Source organism: Salmo salar, chromosome ssa06 (genome assembly GCF_905237065.1).
Source record: "Salmo salar chromosome ssa06, Ssal_v3.1, whole genome shotgun sequence".
Taxonomy (NCBI): Eukaryota; Metazoa; Chordata; class Actinopteri; order Salmoniformes; family Salmonidae; genus Salmo; species Salmo salar.
The window spans coordinates 59741805-59766038 of NC_059447.1; the positions used below are offsets into that span (position 1 = coordinate 59741805).

The following is a 24234-nucleotide window of genomic DNA, read 5'->3' on the forward strand; positions in this document are numbered from 1 at the left end:
TAATAAAGCAGAAGGATCAGCGGGTGGAGTGGGGAGTACGCCCAGAACCGGAGCCGCCTCCTATGCTGGAAGTTGTGGACTGCATTTGAGCCGCCATAGACTTTTGTCACCCTCCCTACCCTCCCTTTGTGTTTTGTTGTTGTTTTGATTATGTTGCATTCGGAGTCTGCACCTTTTGGGGGGGGGTACTGTCACGTCCTGATCCTAGTAAGATGTAATTTTCTATAGTAGAGTAGGTCAGGGCGTGACAGGGGGTGTTTTGGGTTCTATGTTTTCTATTTCTGTTTAAGTTCTAGTTTTTCTATTTCTATGTTGGGATTGTTTGGGTTGATCTCTAATTGGAGGCAGCTGATCCTCGTTGCCTCTGATTAGAGATCATATTTAAGCAGGGGTTTTTCTTCCTGGGTTTGGTGGGTAGTTGTTTTCTGTTTAGTGTATGTCACCTGACGGAACTGTTGTCGGTCAATTTTTTTTTTTGTTTAAGTATATTCATTAAAAGTAAATATGAGCACTTCACACGCTGCACCTTGGTCTCCTTTATACGACCCTCGTTACAGTTTGTCATTATACCCTGATGAAAACAGCTTGTCTGAAACGTTGGTTATTAGGTTATTCAATTTTTGCATCTGAGCTCCTAGAGTGTTTTGGCTTTCCTTTAATTTTTCAAGTGTTCTACTTCGCTAGCCATCATTCCGAAGAAAGCATTTACCCTTTATGGAACTACACATTAATTTGGATCATTATCAGGGAGAAACAATTGACAAACAATTTACAAACAAATTGTTTCTCATTGGCTTCCTGTTCTTCCAACACTGCCATTCACAGGATCTATTGCATAGACGCTGTCTTCATGTCACTCCAGAAACACAGGAAATCTTCATATGCTAGTTTCACATGTGAGTCTGAGGAATATGATCATGATAGTCAGTGGCAGTCATTTCAACATCCAGACATTATTGAGTTACTCCCTAGTTGAGAGTGATGGGCTGTGGCTCATTGAGAGAAAAGAGCACTCAGCATGTTCAAACATGTGACACCACAACAGGGGAAAAGATGAAATGATAAGAGCCAGGGAAAATGGGTAGTTTTGGAGTTGCCAGAGTACATGCCTTTCATTTGTGTCATGTACAAGTCCCCTGCCATGGTATTTATCTGCTGCTTTTGTCTGGCCAGCTTAGCCTCAGCCAGCTCTCCCCTGTTGGCATCCCCATGCCAGATGAATGATTGGGTGCCAGAGAGAATATGCATTTCTTTAAACTGGGGGCATTTGGTGGTGTTTTGCAACTGTAGTGTCTCAGGGGGCAGGCAAGTGGATTTACAGCTTAGCAATATTCCCACGTCATTGTTGGGAATCTGATTGTTGAAAATGTAATGTAAAGCAAAAATACATGTACACACTTTCTAAGGAGTTATCTGCATGATAACTTTGGGCTTAGGTTGACTTTTATTGTACATCCCTCTTGAAATTTGAGTCCCTCTGACACATTTGACAATTAGCCTTCACTTTATTTTTTTTACATTTTAGTCATTTAGCAGACGCTCTAATCCAGAGCAATTTACAGTAGTGAATGCTTACATTTCATACATTTTTTTCCCGTACTGGTCCCCCGTGGGAATTGAACCCACAACCCTGTAAACACCATGCTCTACCAACTGAGCCACACGGGACATATGTCTGTATGTTTATGTCTGTATGTTGTGTTATGGGCTTCTATATGACTTATTACCACGGTTTCCAAAATGTAAGACTCTCACCATGCAAATAAACAGAGCGAGAGGGAGCGCGAGTGAATGCAGTCACTCAGCTATCACAAAGAGCAACTCCTCCTTCTGAGCTAGGACTCCACCCCATGATCTAGTTCCCTCCCTCCCTGCAGATGACAGTTATATTACCCTGCTAGGGGAGTGCTGCGGGTTCACAACACCGCAGACGACATCAACAGCCTGCCTGCACTCAGGGTTCACTACGCTACAGACAGGTGTGATTGCATCTGAATGAGAAGACTGACACAACTCATTATTAAACCAGCCTTCATAGATGATCCTGAGCTCTGTGCCAGCTGCCTCTCAGCCTTCAGCTTTCTGTTCCACCCTCAGATCTTTAGTGGCAACTTGAGAGTGCACTGCTGTGTTGGACTTCTTGAATCTGTGGTGATATGTTAGGGTAAGGTCTGCATTGGAATAGCAGCCATGGAAAGAAGCATGAATTTTGACGAGATTCTTTCTCATATTGGGGGCTTTGGCAAGTTCCAGAAGAGCCTGTATGTGTGGATTTGCCTCCCCCAGATCCTGCTGGCGTTCCACATGCTGATATCCGTATTCACAGGGGCCGTCCCCCCTCATCTCTGTCGTTCCACCAACACCACCTGGCCCTTGACCGCCAGCTCAGACCCTCCCAATTTCAACTTCAGCCTGGTGACCGGCCCAGACGGTGACCCTGGCCGGTCCTGCTCTGCCCCTGGGGGGATCCCTGGCACCCCGCTGGCCCAGCTGAATCACAGCACCGCCCTGGCCCTTAGTGACAGCCACGCCACTGAGGGTTGCCAAGGGGGATGGGAATTCAGCAAGGAGACCTTCCACAGCACCGTGGCAACCGAGGTGAGTAAGAGACACGCCAGGAAAATGGACGTGGCAGGCAGGGCAGGCTCTCTCTCTGTCTGTCTGGGGGGGTTCAAATGTGATGAACACCTTCTGGTCCCACATTCTCATATGAATTGAAGCCATTCTGCAGTTGGTTATGTGGAACTCATTTTTCCCTGGAAGCATTTTTACAGCTATGTAACTGTGTAGTGGTGGTGATATCTGAACCTGATCTAGGCTGGGCTGGGGGGAGAGTGGAGGGTTGTGAGATGGACTCCTGTGGTGCAGGCATCCTCTCTCGCTCTCTCTCTCTCTCTCTCTCTCCTTTTCTCTCTCTCTCTCTAAAGCCTGGCCAGTGAAGTTCATTTTCCCCATGATCCACTAGTAAACAGTATGTGGATCAGGGTTGGGTGGGGGGATACTTGAATGAACTGTTTGGGTCTAGTGCTTCTTGAGGGACCTTCACACAGCAACACTAACCATAATGGAATGGTCCCAGCCCGCAGAACATGTTGAAGGTTTTTGATTTACAAACACTGACCTAGGATTGCCCGTTCTTAATGTCTTCGTTTATTGTACTTTATTTTATTTATTTTTGGGGGGGTTATGTGTTTATTGTTATTGTATTGCTAGATATTGCTGCATTGTTGGGGTGAGAAACATGCGCATTTCACTGCACCTGCGACAACGTCTGCAGAACTGTGTACGCAACCAATGAACTTTGATTTGATCAGACCTCCACTGGGAGGCCGACTGTTAAAGGCTGTCTATACAGTAGGCTGTATGACAACTCATGACCCGTTCGTTTACATTCCATGGGGTGTGGTTCCACCTCAAAAAGATTGACACCCACCTTCTCAAATTCTTCTCAGATTGTAGTATAGAATTAAGATTCGAGATTCTCTGAGATTCTTGGATTATTGCATCCCTGTGTATCTTGTGATGTTTCGTTCACCTGTTCAGAGAAACTACCAATTGAAGTCACTTACATTATTTATGATAAATGATTGTGAAAGTACCAGGTTTTGCCCACTATATCAAATCAAATGTTATTAGTCACATGCGCCGAATAACACAGGTGTAGACCTTACAGGAAAATGCTTACTTACGAGCCCCTAACCGACAGTGCAGTTTAAAAAAAAATATGGATAAGAATAAGAGATAAGAGTAACAAGTAATTAGAGAGAAGCAGTAAAAAACAACAATATTTACAGGGGGTGCAGGTACAGAGTCAATGTGCGGGGGCACCGGTTAGTTGAGGTAGTATGTACATTTAGGTAGAGTTAATTAAAGTGACTATGCATAGATGACAACAGAGAGTGGTAGTGGTGTGGGGAGGGGAGGGGGGGGGCAATGTGAATAGTCTGTGTAGCCATTTGACTAGATGTTCAGGAGTCTTATGGCTTAGGGGTAGAAGCTGTTTAGAAGCCTCTTGGACCTAGACTTGGCGCTCGGGTACCACTTGCCGTGTGGTAGCAGAGAGAACAGTCTATGACTAGGGTGGCTAGAGTCTTTGACAATTTTCAGGGCCTTCCTCTGACACCGCCTGGTATAGAGGCCCTGGATGGCAGGAAGCTTGGCCCCAGTGATGTACTGGGCCGTTCGCACTACCCTCTGTAGTGCCTTGCGGTCGGAGGCCGAGCAGTTGCCATACCAGGCAGTGATGCAACCAGTCAGGATGCTCTCGATGGTGCAGCTGTAGAACCTTTTGAGGATCTGAGGACCCATGACAAATCTTTTCAGTCTCCTGAGGGGGAATAGGTTTTGTTGTGCCCGCTTCACGACTGTCATGGTGTGCTTGGACCATGTTAGTTTGTTGGTGATGTGGACACCAAGGAACTTGAAGCTCTCAACCTGTTCCACTGCAGCCCCGTTGATGAGAATGGGGGCGTGCTTGGTCCTATTTTTCCTGTAGTCCACAATCATCTCCTTTGTCTTGATCACGTTGAGGGAGAGGTTGTTGTCCTGGCACCACACGGCCAGGTCTCTGACCTCCTCCCTACAGGTGATCAGGCCTACCACTGTTGTGTCATTGACAAATTTAATGATGGTGTTGGAGTCGTGCCTGGCCGTGCAGTTATGAGTGAACAGGGAGTAGAGGAGGGGGCTGAGCACGCACAGCTGAGGGCCCATGTGTTGAGGATCAGCTTGGTGGATGTGGTGTTACCTACCCTTAACACCTGGGGGGGGCCCATCAGGAAGTCCAGGATCCAGTTGCAGAGGGAGGTGTTTAGTCCCAGGGTCCTTAGCTTATTGATGAGCTTTGAGGGCACTATGGTGTTGAACGCTGAGCTGTAGTCAATGAATAGCATTCTCACATAGGTGTTCCTTCTGTCCAGGTGAGAAAGGGCAGTGTGGAGTGCAATAGAGACTGCATCATCTGTGGATCTGTTGGGGAGGTATGCAAATTGGAGTGGGTCTAGGGTTTCTGGGATGATGGTGTTGATGTGAGCCATGACCAGCCTTTCAAAGCACTTCGTAGCTACAGACGTGAGTGCTACGGGTTGGTAGTCATTTAGGACGGTTACCTTAGTTTTCTTGGGCACAGGCACTATGGTGGTCTGCTTAAAACATGTTGGTATTACAGACTCGGACAGGGAGAGGTTGAAAATGTCAGTGAAGACACTTGCTAGTTGGTGGGCGCATGCTCGCAGTACACATCCTGGTAATCCCTCTGGCCCTGCGGCCTTGTGAATGTTGACCTGTTTAAAGGTCTTACTCACATCGGCTGCGGAGGGCGTGATTACACAGTCTTCCGGTACAGCTGGTGCTCTCATGCATGTTTCAGTGTTATTTGCCGCGAAGCGAGCATAGAAGTAGTTTAGCTCGTCCAATAGGCTCGTGTCACTGGGCAGATCTCGGCTGTGCTTCCCTTTGTAGTCTGTAATGGTTTGCAGGCCCTGCCACATCCGACGAGCGTCAGAGCCGGTGTAGTACGACTCGATCTTAGTCCTGTATTGACGCTTTGCCTGTTTGATGGTTCGTCGGAAGGTATAGCGGGAGTCCCTCTCTTTGAAAACGGCAGCTCTAGCCTTTAGCTCGGTGCGGATGCTGCCTGTAATCCATGGTTTCCAGTTGGGGTATGTACGTACGGTCACTGTGGGGACGACGTCATCGATGCACTTATTGATGAAGCCAATGACAGATGTGGTGTACTCCTCAATGCCATTGGAGATGCCACTGTCCCTGCTGCTGCCACACAATTTTATCCAGCTGGTCTTGTGTTTAAATGGATTACAACATTTTCTTTGGAACTTTGGGTAGAAAACCAATAGCTTTTGCTCATGATGAAAATAAAATGTGTGGTCATCCTCACAATTCAAGCCAGTTCTCCATGAAAGCAATTCAGTTTGTCCTTCTCTTAGGCTTAATCTGTGTCCAGGAAATGGCTGCTCTGTGTGTGGTTTATTCCCTTCACAAAAGTTCTGGATTAGTTAGACCATTCTTGGTGAACAAGCAAACCATTATACTACAGCAGTTCTAATGGTTTTAATGGTCTGGATATAGTCCCAGACACACACCCAGCTAGCACATAACGTTCTGAGAACCATATGTTTCTTAGAGCTTGGTGAGAGTGTGGTTGTCCTATGGTTATTTTGCATATAACCTTCCCACAACATTCTGGGAATGTTGCAGCATAGTTTCTTGGCTTTGGAACATTCTCAGCACATATTGAGGAAGTATCCTCTATCTTGTCATGTGTGTTGGCCACTAATTGGCCACACCTGATCTTAAAGAGTGCTAGTTTCCTTTGAAATGGGGTCTGTTTGAGTTGACTAAAATGAACAGCTTTGTATGAATAAAAAAAAGACATGACAAGTTAGCGCCATACTGGTGGAGCAGTGAACTAATTCCATGGGTAGAGAACATAAGATCGTAGGTTCAAATTTCACTGATGCCGTGCCACAATAAAAATTAAATGTGTTTGCATGATTAATGCCTAAGCAAATTAATTTATATGTGTCCTAACTGTGCTTGGAGTTCATAGCAGTTAACCTAGGTCACGTCCTGACCATAGAAAGCTTTTATTTTCTATGGTAGAGTAGGTCAGGGCGTGACAAGGGGTTTTGTCTAGTTTAAATTTTCTATGTTGTGTGGTTCTAGTTTCTGTTTTTCTATGTTGTTTTTGTTTATTAGTTTATTGTATGTCTTGCCGTTTCACAGTTAAATAAAAATGTGGAACGATACACACGCTGCGCTTTGGTCCGCTCCTTCGTACAACGAACGTGACAGAATGTCCCACCACAAAAGGACCAAGCAGCGTGGTCAGGAACAATGGACATGGAAGGAATCCGGGACGGGAAACGACCCTGGAGGCAGGCCGGGGAGTATCGTCGTCCGAAGGAGGAGATTGAAGCAGCGAGAGCAGAACGGCGACGTTACGAGGTGTTATACCATCAAGGCAAACACGAGAGGCAGCCCCACGGGGAGATTGGCAGAGTCAGGGTTCAGACCTGAGCCAACTCCCCGTGCTTACCGTGGGGAGCATGTGACCAGTCGGGCAACGTGTTATGCTGTGATGCGCACTATATCTCCAGTGTGCATTCATAGCCCGATGCGCTCTGTGCCTGCGCCCCGTATTTGCCGTGCTAGAGTGGGCATTCAGCCAGGACGGATTGTGCCGGCTCAGTGCTCCTGGTCTCCAGTACGCCTCCTCAGTCCAGGATATCCTGCGCCAGCTCTACGCACTGTGTCGCCAGTACGCCTTCACAGACCAGTTCGTCCTGTGCCAGCGCCCCGCACTTGCCGGGCTAAAGTAAGCATCCAGCCAGGATGGGTTGTGCCAGCCCTATGCTCCAGACCTCCAGTGCGCGTCCACGGCCCAGTATATCCTGTGCCAGCTCCGCACACCCGGTCTCCAGTGCGTCTTCCCAGTCTGGTGAGACCTGTTCCGGCTCCACGTACGAAGCCTCCAGTGATGATCCATGGCACGAAGCCTCCAGTGATAATCCATGGCCCGGAGCCTCCAGTGATGATCCATGGCACGAAGCCTCCAGTGATGATCCATGGCCCGGAGCCTCCAGTGATGATCCATGGCAAGAAGCCTCCAGTGATGATCCATGGCGCGGAACCTGTAGCGATGATCCATGGCACTGAGTCTGCAGTGAGGGTCCCAAGTCTGGAGCCTCCAGCGACGTGATGATCCATGGCACGAAGCCTCCAATGACGTCCCCTAGTCCGGAGCCTCCAGCGACGGTCCGCAGTCCGGAGCCTCCAGCGACGGTCTGCAGTCCAGAACCTCCAGCGGGGGTTCTCAGTTCAGAGCCTCCGGCGATGATCCACGGTCCGGGTCCTTCGGCGACGATCCACGGTCCGGTGACACAAAAGCGGAGGGATTAGCGGGCGGAGCGGGGGCTACGCCCCAAACCGGAGCCGCCTCCTATGCTGGCGGATAAGCAGGATGAGAGGGTTCTTCGTCCCGCACCAGAACCGCCTCCGATGCAGGAGGATCCGCGGGATGAGAAGGTTATTCGTCCTGCACCAGAGCCGCCACCGACATTAGACACCCACCCTAACCCTCCCTGTTTTTTTGTTGTTTCAGGTTTTGCGATCGGAGTCCGCACATTTGGGGGGGGATACTGTCACGTCCTGACCATAGAAAGCTTTTATTTTCTATGGTAGAGTAAGTCAGGGCGTGACAGGGGGTTTTGTCTAGTTTAAATGTTCTATGTTGTGTGGTTCTAGTTTCTGTTTTTCTATGTTGTTTTTTGGGGGGGGATGATCTCCAATTAGAGGCAGCTGGTCATCGTTGTCTCTAATTGGGGATCATATTTAAGTAGTTGTTTTTCCCACCTGGGTTTGTGGGAGATTATATTTTGAGTTAGTTTATGTTGCACCTCTTCATCAAGGTTTGTTGTTTTTGTTTATTAGTTTATTGTATGTCTTGCATAGTTTCACAGTTAAATAAAGATGTGGAACGATACACATGCTGCGCTTTGATCCGCTCCTTCATACGACAATCGTGACAACCTAAGCTATTAGTTTTATTAAAAGTCTTATTGAGACATTCAGTGAAAGTTTTAAGGAACCTTAAAAATAACCTATCATTTCTGTTCTCAGAATGTTAATAAAACCTCCCAGGAAGCCTGCAGGCTGAATTCGGTCGTCAGTTGAATGGTGTTTCCTCCGACACATTGGTGCAGCTGGCTTCCGGGTTAAGTGAGCGGGTGTTAAGAAGCGTGGTTTGGCGGGTCATGTTTCGGAGGACGCATGACTCGACCTTTGCCTCTGCCGAGCCTGTTGGGGAGTTGAAGCGATGAGACAAGGAAGCATGCAGACTGACTTCGTTCCCCTGCAGGCTGACTTCGGTCGTCAGTCTAACAGTGTTTCCTCCGACACATTGGTGCGGCTGGCTTCCGAGCCCGTTGGGGAGTTGCAGCGATGAGACAAGATCGTAATCACGAAATTGGGGAGAAAAAGGCTAAATGTTTTATTTTTAAAAGAAATCCTCACAGGAAAACTTTTAAGGAACCATAGTAAAACATTCTCAGAACCTCCCTGCAACTAAAAATGTACCTTCCCAGAAGAGGCAAAATATTCTCTTCCGTTCTCAGAACGTTTAAAAAATGTTCAGTTGTACCGGTCAGGGAACTTGGCTTCGTTCCCAGAACCAATGGTAAACCAAAAACCTATGTTCCCACAACTTCCAAGGGTTGGCTTTAATGGTAAATGTCACCAATCACATTACATATACACTACCGTTCAAAGTTTGGGGTCACTTAGAAATGTCCTTGTTTTTGAAAGAAAAGCACCTTTTTTGTCCATTAAAATAATATCAAATTGATCAGAAATACAGTGTAGACCAATCAATCAATCAAATGTATTTATAAAGCCCTTCTTACATCAGCTGATGTCACAAAGTGCTGTACAGAAACCCAGCCTAAAACCCCAAACAGCAAGCAATGCAAGTGTAGAAGCACGGTGGCTAGGAAAAACTCCCTAGAAAGGCCAGAACCTAGGAAGAAACCTAGAGAGAAACCAGGCTATGAGGGGTGGCCAGTCCTCTTCTGGCTGTGCCGGGTGGAGATTATAACACAACGTGGCCAAGATGTTCAAATGTTCATAGATGACCAGCAGGGTCAAATAATAATAATCACAGTGGTTGTTGAGGGTGCAACAGGTTAGCACCTCAGAAGTTGGCTTTTCATAGCCGATCATTCAGAGTATCTCTACCGCTCCTGCTGTCTCTAGAGAGTTGAAAACAGCAGGTCTGAGACTGGTGGCACGTCCGGTGAACAGGTCAGGGTTCCACTTCTACTTCCGGCACCGACAAAGATGGCCGCCTCGCTTCGCGTTCCATAGCCGCAGGCAGAACAGTTGAAACTGGAGCAGCAGCACAGCCAGGTGGACTGGGGACAGCAAGGAGTCATCAGGCCTGGTAGTCCTGAGGCATGGTCCTAGACATTGTTAATGTTGTAAATGACTATTGTAGCTGGAAACGGCAGATTTTTTATGGAATACCTACATAGGCTTACAGAGGCCCATTATCCGCAACCATCACTCCTGTGTTCCAATGGCACGTTGTGTTAGCTAATCCAAGTTTATCATTTTAAAAGGCTAATTGAACATTAGAAAACCCTTTTGTAGTTATGTTAGCACAGCTGAACACTGTTGTACTGATTAAAGAAGCAATGAAACTGGACTTCTTTAGACTAGTTGAGTATCTGGAGCATCAGCATTTGTGGGTTCGCCTCACAAGTCCTCAAATGGCAGCTTCATTAACTAGTACCCGCAAAACACCAGTCAGCAGGATAAGGTACCCTGCCATGGATCGCGTTGTCCAGACAATGGACCGCTGGGAGAGACAGGGAGTTCTTCCAGCGCCTCCACCAGCACAACCGGGGTCTATCCTGAGCGCCCCTTTCCCGCCTGAACCCAGTGGGATCCGTCTCTCCATGCCACAGGAGTACGACGGGAGTGCTGCCAACTGCCAGGGTTTCCTCCTCCAACTAAACCTCTATCTGGCCACGGTCCACCCAGCTCCATCGGACCGTGAGGTGTCCACCCTCATCTCGTGCCTCACCGGGAAAGCCCTGGAGTGGGCCAACGCCGTGTGGAGAGAGGGAGATGCGGCATTGGACCATTTTGAGGAGTTCACCCGCTGTTTCCGGGCAGTCTTCGACCACCCACCCAAGGGCAGAGCGACAGGTGAGCGCCTCTACCATCTGAGGCAGGAGACGAGGAGTGCCCACTAGTTTGCCCTGGAGATTAGGACCCTGGCTGCCGGCGCGGGATGGAACAACAGGGCCCTGATCGACCATTTCCACTGCAGTCTGCGCGAGGACGTCCATCGGAAGCTGGCCTGCAGAGACACCACCCTCACTTTCGACCAGCTGGTGGACCTGTCCATTCGGCTGGACAACCTGCTGGCTACTCGCGGACATCCAGATCGGGGTCTGGTGGTTCCATCCTCCCGCACCCCCTCTCCGATACCCATGGAGCTAGGAGGGGCGGTGCGCAGGGAGACCGGAGGGGGTTCCCGCTCGTGCACCATCTGTGGCCGCAGAGGTCACACTGCTGGTCGGTGCCGGGTTGGTTCCTCTGGGAATCGAGGCAGCAGGCAGGGTGCTCTGGCGTCACCCCAGGTGAGCCGGCACCATTCTCACCCAGAGCCCTCTGTTGCACATATGTTTGTGTCTGTCACTTTTCCTGAATTTTCCCCGCATTCCCAGCATAAGGCGCTCGTAGATTCAGGCGCGGGTGGGAATTTCATTGATAGAGCGTTAGCTCATAGTTTAGGGACTCCCATTGTTCCCGTGAATGTGCCCTTCCCCGTTCACGCCTTAGATAGTCGACCATTAGGGTCAGGGTTAATCAGGGAGACCACCGCTCCTTTGGGCATGGTGACGCAGGGGGTCACACGGGATTTTTTTTAATTTTCCTTATTGACTCTCCTGCGTTTCCCGTGGTGCTGGGCCTACCCTGGTTAGCTTGTCATAATCCCACTGTTTCTTGGCCACAGAGGGCTCTCACGGGGTGGTCGCGAGAGTGCTCAGGTAGGTGTTTAGGGGTTTCCGTTGGTGCTACTACGGTGGAGAGTCCAGACCAAGTCTCCACTGTGCGCATTCCCCCAGAATATGCCGATTTGGCTCTCGCCTTCTGTAAAAAGAAGGCGACTCAATTACCACCCCATCGATGGGGGGATTGTGCGATAAATCTCCTGGTAGACGCTGCACTTCCCAGGAGTCACATGTATCCTCTGTCGCAAGCGGAGACAAATGTCTCCGAATCCCTGCATCAGGGGTACATTCGGTCCTCCACTTCACCCGTCTCCTCAACTTTATTTTTTTGTGAAGAAGAAGGATGGAGGTCTGTGCCCGTGCATTGATTATCGAGGTCTCAATCAAATCACGGTGAGGTACAGTTACCCGCTACCGCTTATCGCCACGGCGATTGAGTCAATGCACGGGGCGCGCTTCTTCACTTAATTGGATCTCAGGAGTGCGTACAACCTGGTGCGTATCCGGGAGGGAGACGAGTGGAAGACAGCATTTAGTACCACCTCATTATGAGTACCTCGTCATACCGTACGGGTTGATGAATGCTCCATCAGTCTTCCAATCCTTTGTAGATGAGATTTTCAGGGACCTGCACAGGCAGGGTGTAGTGGTGTATATCGATGACATTCTGATATACTCCGCTACACGCGCCCAGCATGTGTCCCTGGTGCGCAGAGTGCTTGGTCGCCTGTTGGAGCATGACCTGTACGTCAAGGCTGAGAAATGTCTGTTCTTCCAACAGTCCGTCTCCTTCCTAGGGTATCGCATTTCCACGTCAGGGGTGGAGATGGAGAGTGACCGCATTGCAGCCGTGCGTAATTGACCGACTCCCACCACGGTGAAGGAGGTGCAGCGATTCTTAGGGTTTGCCAACTACTACCGGAGGTTTGTCCGGTGTTTTGGTCAGGTAGCTGCCCCCATTACCTCACTGCTAAAGGGGGGCCCGGTGTGCTTGCAGTGGTCAGCTGAGGCAGACAGGGCTTTTAGGCACCTGAGTGCTCTGTTTGCCTCGGCTCCTGTGTTGGCTCATCCGGATCCCTCTTTGGCATTCATAGTGGAGGTGGACACGTCCGAGGCTGGGATAGGAGCTGTGCTCTCTCTCAGCGCTCAGGTACGCCACCGAAGCTCCGCCCCTCTGCCTTCTTCTCTAAGAAGCTCAGCCCGGCGGAGCGAAACTATGATGTGGGGGACCGGGAGCTGTTGGCTGTCGTCAAAGCCTTGAAGGCGTGGAGACATTGGCTTGAGGGGGCTAAACACCCCTTTCTCATCTGGACTGACCACTGCAATCTGGAGTACATCCGGGCGGCAAGGAGACTGAATCCTCGCCAGGCAAGGTGGGCCATGTTTTTCACCCGTTTTCTGTTTACCCTCTCTTACAGACCAGGCTCCCAGAATGTTAAGGCAGACGCACTGTCCCGGCTGTATGACACAGAGGAGCGGCCCATGGATCCCACTCCCATCCTCCCCGCCTCTTCTTTGGTGGCGCCGGTAGTGTGGGAGCTGGACGCGGACATTGAGCGGGCGTCAGTACGTTCCATCTGCTGTCCGCGACAGGCTGATCTATTGGGCCCACACGTCACCCTCCTCTGGTCATCCTGGGATCGGTCAACGGTGCGCTGTCTTAGTGGGAAGTAATGGTGGCCCACTTTAGCTAAGGACATGAGGGTTTATGTTTCCTCCTGCTCGGTGTGCGCGCAGTGCAAGGCTCCTAGACACCTGCCCAGAGGTAAGTTACAACCCTTACCCGTTCCACAACGGCCGTGGTCGCACGTGTCGGTGGATTTCCTAACCGATCTTCCACCTTCACAGGGTAACACCACGATCCTGGTCGTTGTGGATCATTTTTCTAAGTCCTGTCGTCTCCTCCCTTTGCCCGGTCTCCCTACGGCCCTACAAACTGCGGAGGCCCTGTTTACACACGTCTTCCGGCACTACGGGGTGCCTGAGGATATATCGGGGTCTGATCGGGGTCCCCAGTTCACGTCAAGGGTCTGGAAGGCGTTCATGGAATGTCTGGGGGTCTCGGTCAGCCTTACCTCAGGTTTTCACCCCGAGAGTATAGGGCAGGTGGAGAGAGTTAACCACGATGTGGGTAGGTTTCTGAGGTCTTATTGCCAGGACCGGCCGGGGGAGTGGGCGGCATTCTTGCCCTGGGCAGAGATGTCCCAGAACTCGCTCCGCCACTCCTCCACTAACCTTTCTCCCTTTCAGTGTGTATTGGGGTATCAGCCGGTTCTGGCTCCTTGGCATCAGAGTCAGACTGAGGCTCCTGCGGTGGACGACTGGTTCCGGCGCGCGGAGGAAACATGGTACGCCGCCCACGTCCACCTTCAGCGCGCCGTACTGCGCCAGAAATTTGGCGCAGACCGTCACCGCAGTGAGGCCCCGGTGTTCACACCAGGGGACAGGGTCTGGCTCTCGACCCGAATCCTGCCCCTCCGCCAGCCCTGCCGGAAGCTGGGTCCGCGGTTTGTGGGGCCGTTTAAAGTCCTGAGGAGAGTGAACAAGGTATGTTATAGGTTACAGCTTCCCCCCGATTACCGCATTAACCCCTCGTTACATGTGTCTCTCCTCAGGCCGGTGGTGGCTGGCCGGCTCCAGGAAGCTGAGGTGCGGGAGGTTCCTCCGCCCCCTCTGGACATCGAGGGGGCCCCGGCGTACTCTGTTCGATCCATCCTGGATTTGAGACGTCGGGCGAGGGGCCTTCAGTACCTCGTGGACTGGGAGGGGTTACGGTCCGGAGGAGAGATGCTGGGTTCCAGTGGAGGACGTGTTAGATCCTTCCCTGCTGTGAGAGTTCCACCGTCTCCATCCGGATCGCCCTGCGCCTCGTCCTCCGGGTTGTCCCCGAGGCCGGTGTCGACGCGCAGCTGGAGCCGCGCGTCAGGGGGGGAATACTGTCACGACTTCTTCCGAAGTCGATGCCTCTCCTTGTTCGGGCGGTGCTCGGCGATCGACGTCACCGGTCTTCTAGCCATCATTGATCCATTTTTCATTTTCCATTGGTTTTGTCTTGTCTTCCTACACATCTGGTTCCAATCCCATTCATTACATGTTGTGTATTTAACCTTCTGTTTCCCCTCATGTCCTTGTCAGAGATTGTTTGTTTTGTATGCTCGTTTATTATGTATTGGTGCGCGACGGGTTCTTGTACCCACTTTTATGTATTATGTACTTTGGTTTTGGAGTTTTGTTAAAGACTATTAAACTACTCCATTTATACCAAGTTCGATTTTCCTGCACCTGACTTCCATGCCACCTACACACACGACATTACAGGGCCTCTGTACGCCTATGTAGATATTCCATGAAAAATCATCAGTTTCCAGCTACAATAGTCATTTGCAACATTTACAATGTCTACACTGTATTTCTGATCAATTTGATGTTATTTTAAAGGACAAAAAATGTGCTTTTCTTTCAAACCCAAGGTGACCCCAAACTTTTGAACGGTAGTGTAGATATAGATACAATTATTTTATTGAAAAACATAGGACTGCAATGCAATGGCTTATAATTGTATTATTTTATTCAGGTTGTCACCACATTTGAGTCACTAGGCCATTTCTCCATCAAAGTTTTGGCCATGCAGGAAATAATCATGTGAGAACTGTATCATAGTGATAGCTGCCTCAGAGGCCTGCTATTTGTTGGACAATTCAAGGAGAGTTGGTTTGAAGCATAAGGGTTGTTATGAGAAGGTGAAACTGAATGGCTTTCATGAAGGACTGTCTTGACTATTGGTTTGCAAAGAAAAGGTTGTGATCCATTTAATAAACACAAAAAAGAGACCAGCAAGTTAATAAACGGTGTGGCAGTAGCAGAAACAGTGGCATCTAATGGGCTAAACCTTGTACTTTCACACACATTTATGGTAAAGAAATGCAAACTAGTGACTTCAATGGCTAACTTCTCTGAACAAGGGGGGGAAAATATCAGATTCACAGGGAATATATTACTTTGGATGAAGAAGCAATACTCCAAGCCGCAGCTCCATACTACTTGTCAGACATAGAGAACTGATACTGTATACTGGTTGTAGGGGTGAGATTGGTGGTGGGTGCGTCGGTGGCTTTTGACCCTTTTATTTGATTTTCAACTAAATAATGTTGCAGGAACGCTAATCTTATCGATTTGTAAATACAGACACGATTTCAGAACAATCTGAGATGGTGCGTGTCATGGCATGCTGAAATTACATGTAACGACTCATCTGTTATAATTGATGTGAGAGCCATGACGGACACTTAGATGGAATCTGTTGAGAAGCATGTGCTCATAGGCTTCTATAGCTCATGGGCAAAATATTTGGACACCACAGTCAAAATACAGTTACAGGGCTGTGCAATTGGTGCTTGCCAATATGACGTAGCTTTTCAACTAATTTGAACCCTCTGTCCTTGACAGTGGGATCTGGTGTGTGACCACGCAAATCTAAACAATGTTGGTTCCTCAATCTACATGTTTGGTCTAGTGGTTGGCGCTGTGCTGTTTGGTTTCTTAGCTGATAAGTAAGTATAAAACAACTGTGCATTTTCCACCATGTGTTTTTTTAATCTCATTTAGCCTGATGATCTATGAGACATGCATTCTAGGTAGGTCACAAACTTAATGCAGGGTCATGCTAAACAAAACTCACACAAACTCAGTCCCACTTTAGGTGAAGTAAAACAAAAATTGAGCTCAATGAACACTTTGCAGCTTGTATTGATATTTACATTTGCTGGCACATTTTCTTTGTGTAACTCGGATTATTTATAGAAAGTACACAGAGAAATGTCTGCACAGACTATTTTCAGTAGTAGCAGTCTTATTCAGAGCTCTTGTAGGCCAGCCAAGTCAAAAGCATTTGAAGCATTTTAACACGGGATATTAAAGAGTGCATCTAATCTGCAGCACATTTCCCACTCCCTATCAGTCCAATTCATTCTCAACACACTCGTACAGTGCCGTGAGTGAGGACACCTCAGGTGAAACAGTTTCTAGTCATTTAAAAAGGTATAATCTCCCTCTTTCTTGTTTCAGGTATGGACGCAGGAACATAATCCTGGTTGGTTTGACTATCCAGTCAACTTGTGGGGTCGGAGCTGCCTTCGCCCCAAATTTCTACGTGTATGTTTTTTTGCGCTTTGTTGTTGGAACCACTATTTCTGCTGTCATCATGAACGCATTTGTTTTGGGTCAGTCTCTCTCTCTCTCTCTCTCTCTCTCTCTCTCTCTCTCTCTCTCATACACACACATACATACATACATTAAATATTCATAAAGTTATTGACTTGTGATCTTAGCAAAATGAAGATGATAAGGTGCTGGTTTTCTACTCTCTATACTGATTTGTTTGTGGCCCAAAGGCACAGAGTGGACAGGATCAAAGCACCGCATGCTAGCTGGGATCATCACCGACTACTTCTTTGGGTTTGGCTACATCATCCTGGCAGGCCTGGCCTACCTCATCCGAGACTGGCGTAAGCTCCAGCTGGCCATCTCAGCACCAGGCTTCCTCTTCATCTTCTACATTTGGTGAGTCACTGGCCAGCTTCAGTATGCCTATAGCCTGGACTACAAACTGAATATCACTCACTTTCATTATCTTCAGTAAAATGAAAGGATCATTCAGTTTGGATTCCAGGCTAGCACGCCAACCCACTAAAGGAGAATTTCAAGAGAATGAAGAGGAACCCTTTTGTCTTCAATAATCCAAGCCAGATGGGTCATTACATGCCATTTGGGAATATCTAAGTATATCTAAATTGCAAGATTGTGTGCATATTTTCTCTGATATTGTAGGACAAGTATTGGCCTACTTCCTACCTCATGGCTAAATGTAACTTCATGTTTATCTCTTGTTCCCATGGGGTCAAACTAATGCCCGTTGTCATATGTAGTTGATTATGTGTGTGGCTCAATTGAACACCTCTCCTCTACCTTCTTAGGGTCCTACCAAAGTCAGCTCGGTGGCTGATGGCCAACCAGAGGTACGAGGAGGCCATGGATCTCGTCAGGAAAGCAGCTCTGATGAACGGCAAACCCCTGCGGGAGGACATAGAGATATGTCAGGTGTGGTTTGTTGGTTATGTTGTTTTGTCGACAGGCTAATTGCTATAGAGAGAGATTCCAACAGCCTTGATAAAAGCACTTGCAAAACAACACTTCAATATACAAGCAATGTTGAGAGCAATAGCGCTAAAGCCTGAGCATGTTAAATTGCTTTGCATGTTGTCCCGATACTGTAAGGCATGCAGTGGCATGAACATTATATAAATTGCATTGGTGTGCTTATCGCTTTGATGAGCTCATTCCTTTACTTATAACCATCACTGTGAAATGCTCATGGCTAATCTGCCAGTTATTTTCCAGGGGTACAAAGACATGGTGAAGATAGAGAGGACAAAACACACAGTCATTGACCTGGTCCGAACTCCAAAAATGAGGAGGAGCTCATTGATCATGTTTTACCTGTGGTGAGTGTCCTGCCATTCATTTCAGGGTTCACTAATTGCTTGTGAAGTTGGCAGCGATTAAGCCTCAAATACAATCTGTCATTGAGGGAGAAATAGACATACAGTAGATCTTTGTCAGGACACATGCCTCTTGGGGGCAAACAAGCATTTATCACATCATCAACTGTTTCACTCACGCATCAGTCGAACACACTAATCTTCATCTAGTCTTTTTATTGTGGGTTGATCACTTGATGTGGTATGCCAATGGCATTTGCAGAATTATTCACTGACCAAGCTTCTCAAGGCCTCCTTAATCCTTAAGTCACTGTGCTTGTTGTGTAAGCCATTCAAATTGCAGTATGTCACTCACTGAGGTAACACTGGAGGATTAGTATTCGAATGTGAATACTTTACATAGCTTACCAGGCCATGAGAAATGAGAAAAAAATTGCCAATAGACGTAACTTTTTCACTATTGTGAAATGTTCTATTGTATTCCCTATCCAGTCCAAGTTAGATGAGGCCTTCTTTGTAATTTTACTCTGGTAGAAAAGTACCTTGATTATGCCAGGGTTATATTACCCTGTCTGTGGCTAGAGAGACATTGTTGCTTCCTCGACACTTTCTTCTAATTTCCTATTCATTGCAACATTAACCTCTCAACTCTCACCCTGTGTACTGTAGATCTCTATTCTGCATGGTAGACTTGTGGCAAACCAGAGGAAGAAGGAAGTCCTTGTTTCACTGCTGTGACAGTAGAATGTTATTAACCCCTTCTTTGCCTCATCAGTGTTTCCCCTACCATTCCATCTCTGCCTGTCCAGGTTTGTCAACGTGCTGGTCTACTACGGCCTGTCCCTAAACATCTCTGACTTTGGGATGAGCATCTACCTGACCCAGCTGATCTTTGGCCTGGTGGAGATTCCTGCTCGCACCATCACTCTCTTCACCCTCAACCGCTCCAGGAGGATATCCCAGATAGCCTTCCTCGTTGTGGGAGGCCTAGCCTGCCTGCTCACTGTCTTCATTCCCGATGGTACGGAGCTTTCCAGACAAAACTCTGCTGCCTTTAATGTGCCTTTTAAAGTATTGTTTATAAACATCCTGAGGTACTTGATCACTTATAGTATCCCCCTGGCACTGAAGTTACAGTGAGGGAAAAAAGTATTTGATCCCATGCTGATTTTGTACGTTTGCCCACTGACAAAGAAATGATCAGTCTATAATTTTAATGGTAAGTTTATTTGAACAGTGAGAGACAAAATAACAACAACAAAAATCCAGAAAAATGCATGTCAAAAATGTTATAAAATGATTTGCATTTTAATGAGGGAAATAAGTATTTGACCCCTCTGCAAAACATGACTTAGTACTTGGTGGCAAAACCCTTGTTGGCAATCACAGAGGTCAGACGTTTCTTGTAGTTGGCCACCAGGTTTGCACACATCTCAGGAGGGATTTTGTCCCACTCCTCTTTGCAGATCTTCTCCAAGTCATTAAGGTTTCGAGGCTGACGTTTGGCAACTCGAACCTTCAGCTCCCTCCACAGATTTTCTATGGGATTAAGGACTGGAGACAGGCTACGCCACTCCGGGACCTTAATGTGCTTCTTCTTGAGCCACTCCTTTGTTGCCTTGGCCGTGTGTTTTGGGTCATTGTCATGCTGGAATACCCATCCACGACCCATTTTCAATGCCCTGGCTGAGGGAAGAAGGTTCTCACCCAAGATTTGACGGTACATGGCCCCGTCCATCGTCCCTTTGATGCGGTGAAGTTGTCCTGTCCCCTTAGCAGAAAAACACCCCCAAAGCATAATGTTTCCACCTCCATGTTTGACGGTGGGGATGGTATTCTTGGGGTCATAGGCAGCATTCCTCCTCCTCCAAACACGGCGAGTTGAGTTGATGCCAAAGAGCTCCATTTTGGTCTCATCTGACCACAACACTTTCACCCAGTTGTCCTCTGAATCATTCAGATGTTCATTGGCAAACTTCAGACGGGCATGTATATGTGCTTTCTTGAGCAGGGGGACCTTGCGGGCGGAGCAGGATTTCAGTCCTTCACGACGTAGTGTGTTACCAATTGTTTTCTTGGTGACTATGGTCCCAGCTGCCTTGAGATCATTGACAAGATCCTCCCGTGTAGTTCTGGGCTGATTCCTCACCGTTCTCATGATCATTGCAACTCCACGAGGTGAGATCTTGCATGGAGCCCCAGGCCGAGGGATATTGACAGTTCTTTTGTGTTTCTTCCATTTGCGAATAATCGCACCAACTGTTGTCACCTTCTCACCAAGCTGCTTGGCGATGGTCTTGTAGCCCATTCCAGCCTTGTGTAGGTTTACAATGTGTTTTTCTGGATTTTTTTGTTGTTATTCTGTCTCTCACTGTTCAAATAAACCTACCATTAAAATTATAGACTGATCATTTCTTTGTCAGTGGGCAAACGTACAAAATCAGCAGGGAATCAAATACTTTTTTCCCTCACTGTATTGACATTGAATGATGCCACAGTTGTGTTGTTTTATAGCCCTGTTTATTAGGGTTTAGCTAGTGTCAAATGGAAAGTCTTTGTGGCTTGGAACTTGGCTTTTGGTTGAAACTGAAAAAGGTATTCAAGCCACAATATTTATTTGTATATACCAAGGTCCTTTTGTAATAACCAGAGTTTGTTGCCGACGTAACCTCCTGGATGTAGAGTAAGAGTTGTTCAGAACTCCCACCGCGGCCCTCAGGGAAGTCATGTCAGTCTCACACTCGAGGCCACTACCTTAGATGTTTACGGTCACCAGTTGGAATGCGGTAGATTGATCCACAGGGATGTAGACTTGAGTTGCAGGTGCTATACATATACACAGCCCAGCTCTTCACCCCTTTAACGTCTAACCCCATCACTTCTCTCTCTCTCTCGCTCTCTCTCGCTCTCTCTCTCTCTCTCTCTCACACACACAGATCTCTCCATTATTAGAACAGTCCTGGCCATGGTAGGAAAGTTTGGGATCACCGCCTCCCTGACCATAGTCTACATCTATTCAGCAGAGGTTTTCCCTACTGTCATAAGGTGAGCGTCTGGTCAATAGGGCTCTGGTCAAAAGTAGTGTTCTGCTGACTAATATGGACTGCTGATGTCTAGGCGTGTTTCCAGCAGAGTCAAACAGGTGTAGATCATGAGGTCCCAAAATGAGCCTAACCATTTTTGGAGTTGTTTAAATAATCCTCTCCGCTACTCTGTCAATATCTCTGTGACCTTTCTTTTGTCGTGGAGAGGGGGCTGAGGTATTTCTTAAGCAAGATAACTGGCATCAGTGTGTAACATAACTTATTTCCCCCATCGCAATAGCCAACTTGGGCTCAGTAGATTTATGTTAGGGTCAGCGCAAGCTGCTGATAAGGTTTGAAACAACTGCTCAAGAGGGTTTTGAATGTATTAACAATCCTCTTTCATTGTATTCTGTTTTCGATATGAAAAGTTATACATTTGCCTTGACGTAAACAACCACAGTAAGTACTGTAATTGTTTTTGGGATGTTGGCGAGACTAATCTTGATCCACAGTCTTTATTACAGCACTTAAATATAACGTTGTGACGTTAGTTTGGCTGAACAAGTCTCCAATGTGATCCTCAGGCAGAGTGGGATCGGTATGGGCTCCATGTGTGCCCGGGCAGGGGGAGTCCTGGCCCCAATCATCTACCTGTTGAGGGGTGTCAGTAAGAAGGCTCCTATGGTTCTGTTTGGCCTGTGTACTCTGCTAGGGGCAGCCCTCACCCTGCTGCTGCCTGAGACAGTCCACCAGCCCCTGGCTGACAACATCCAGGATGTGGAAGGATCCAGCATCAGGTCTTTACCCTCTTTTGTCCACTGAAGGGGAAGAGAGAGGGAATATTCTATTACATAGTATTTAACACTTTAAATTCCTTAGTATTTATCTGTCAATATTATACTCTGGAGATACAGCCTTGAAACCAGGGATGAACATCTAAGCCTGGGTTAGTAGCCATTTCAACCTTTAATATTGTACTATAACTATTATTATAAACTGGGTGGTTCGAGCCCTGAATGCTGATTGGCTGACAGCTGTGGTATGTCAGACCGTATACCACAGGTATGAGAAATATTTTTTTTTACTGCTCTAATTACGTTGGTAACCAGTTTATAATAGCAATAAGGCACCTCAGGGTTTGTGGTATATGGCCAATATACCACGGCTAAGGGCTGTGTCCAGGCACAGGTTGTGTCGTGATTAAGAACAGTCCTTAGCCATGGTATATTGGCCATATACCACACCCTCTCGTGCCGTATTGCTTAATTACGGTGCTGAACTGGTGTTATGTTCATGTAATGTTAATAGCAATCCAATGATATCCCCTTGTCTCTTCTAGTGAGGACTCAGAGGAAGGGAACATGAAACCAGACCTCTATGAGGAATGTCCAACAAGGAACCCAGACATCATAAACTGAAGAACTTGGAGTGGGACAAGCCACCAGTCCGCACTGATACTTTGAGACCTGTGGTACTGTCTTCTGGATGACTTCTACACGGAAAGACCATTAGCCCAAGGAACTCAACTGTGCATTGTAAGCTATCTGCTAAGAACGCTTGAACATAGTTGTAGCTTGTAAAGCTATTTCCCATTTCGTACGTAAGACAATGATGTCACTTAACTGACATGTTTATACAGTTTGGCTTTATATTTCAAAAATGTTATTTTGTTGTGAAAAGATGTACAGTATATAGATTTTTATGGTGACTATCAGGTCATATATTGGTTGATAATGAAGTACAATAGTAACAGTTCATTTATGCACCAAATATAATTTCTTAGCTTCTGTATACAATGAGTGTATAAAACATTAGGAACACCTGCTCTTTCCATGACAGACTGACCAGGTGAATCCAGGTGAAAGCTATGATCCGTTATTGATATCACCTCTTAAAACCACTTCAATTGGTGTAGATTAAGTGGAGGAGACAGGTAAAAGAAGGATTATGAAGCTTGGAGACAATTAAGACATGGATTGTGTATGTGTGCCATTCAGAGGAGAATAGGCAAGACAAAATATTTCAGTGCCTTTGAACGGAATATGGTAGTAGGTGCCATCCAGCCAATTTGACACAACTGTGGGAAGCATTGGACTCAACATGGGCCAGCATTTCTGTGGAATGCTTTTGACACCTTGGAGAGCACAGGCCCTGACGAATTAAGAATGTTCTTAGGACAAAAGGGGGAGCAAGTCAATATTAGGATTAGGATACTATAATGTTTTGTACACTCAGTGTATACTGTCATGGACACACCTTTGTGTGGTTCGAATAGCCTTGTGCTCTTTTTATCAAAATATTTTTGCTGGTGCATCCCTCTTCCTGAACCGAACTCACTCCGTCCCGTCCCTGTCTGTTATCTAGTAGGTCTTCCCGAGTGCCTGTCTTTTTTTATTGTAGGAACACAAAGAAGGTACAAATAAAGTAAAATAAAAGAACGACAAAAAAGATCTGGCAGTTATAGTGCACGTCATACCTTCATCATATTAGTTACAGTGAGGGAAAAAAGTATTTGATCCCCTGCTGATTTTGTACGTTTGCCCACTGACAAAGAAATGATCAGTCTATAATTTTAATGGTAGGTTTATTTGAACAGTGAGAGACAAAATAACAACAAAAAAATCCAGAAAAATGCATGTCAAAAATGTTATAAAATGATTTGCATTTTAATGAGGGAAATAAGTATTTGACCCCTCTGCAAAACATGACTTAGTACTTGGTGGCAAAACCCTTGTTGGCAATCACAGAGGTCAGACGTTTGTTGTAGTTGGCCACCAGGTTTGCACACATCTCAGGAGGGATTTTGTCCCACTCCTCTTTGCAGATCTTCTCCAAGACATTAAGGTTTCGAGGCTGACGTTTGGCAACTCAAACCTTCAGCTCCCTCCACAGATTTTCTATGGGATTAAGGACTGGAGACAGGCTACGCCACTCCGGGACCTTAATGTGCTTCTTCTTGAGCCACTCCTTTCTTGCCTTGGCCGTGTGTTTTGGGTCATTGTCATGCTGGAATACCCATCCACAACCCATTTTCAATGCCCTGGCTGAGGGAAGGAGGTTCTCACCCAAGATTTGACGGTACATGGCCCCGTCCATCGTCCCTTTGATGCGGTGAAGTTGTCCTGTCCCCTTAGCAGAAAAACACCCCCAAAGCATAATGTTTCCACCTCC

At 47.2% G+C, this 24234-nt stretch overlaps 1 protein-coding gene across 1 annotated transcript; it reads left to right on the top strand.

The window, feature by feature from the left end:
* The first annotated feature begins 1769 nt into the window (after positions 1-1769).
* On the top strand, positions 1770-22818 carry si:dkey-119m7.4 (solute carrier family 22 member 6-A). The gene is made up of 10 exons (XM_014205005.2): positions 1770-2598; positions 15987-16090; positions 16605-16759; positions 16931-17099; positions 17513-17636; positions 17937-18040; positions 18847-19058; positions 20974-21082; positions 21648-21860; positions 22403-22818. The coding sequence occupies exons 1-10, from the start codon at positions 2191-2193 to the stop codon at positions 22479-22481; spliced, it is 1677 nt and encodes a 558-aa protein (XP_014060480.1). The 5' UTR covers positions 1770-2190; the 3' UTR covers positions 22482-22818.
* Positions 22819-24234: the final 1416 nt, after the last annotated feature.

Bases quoted from the DNA above. Each gene is read 5' to 3' on its own strand.
- si:dkey-119m7.4 (XM_014205005.2), top strand. From the start codon at position 2,191: ATGGAAAGAAGCATGAATTTTGACGAGATTCTTTCTCATATTGGGGGC. The intron at 2,599-15,986 runs GTGAGTAAGAGA...TGTCCTTGACAG, and splicing joins ACAGCACCGTGGCAACCGAG to TGGGATCTGGTGTGTGACCA. The intron at 17,637-17,936 runs GTGTGGTTTGTT...GTTATTTTCCAG, and splicing joins AGGACATAGAGATATGTCAG to GGGTACAAAGACATGGTGAA.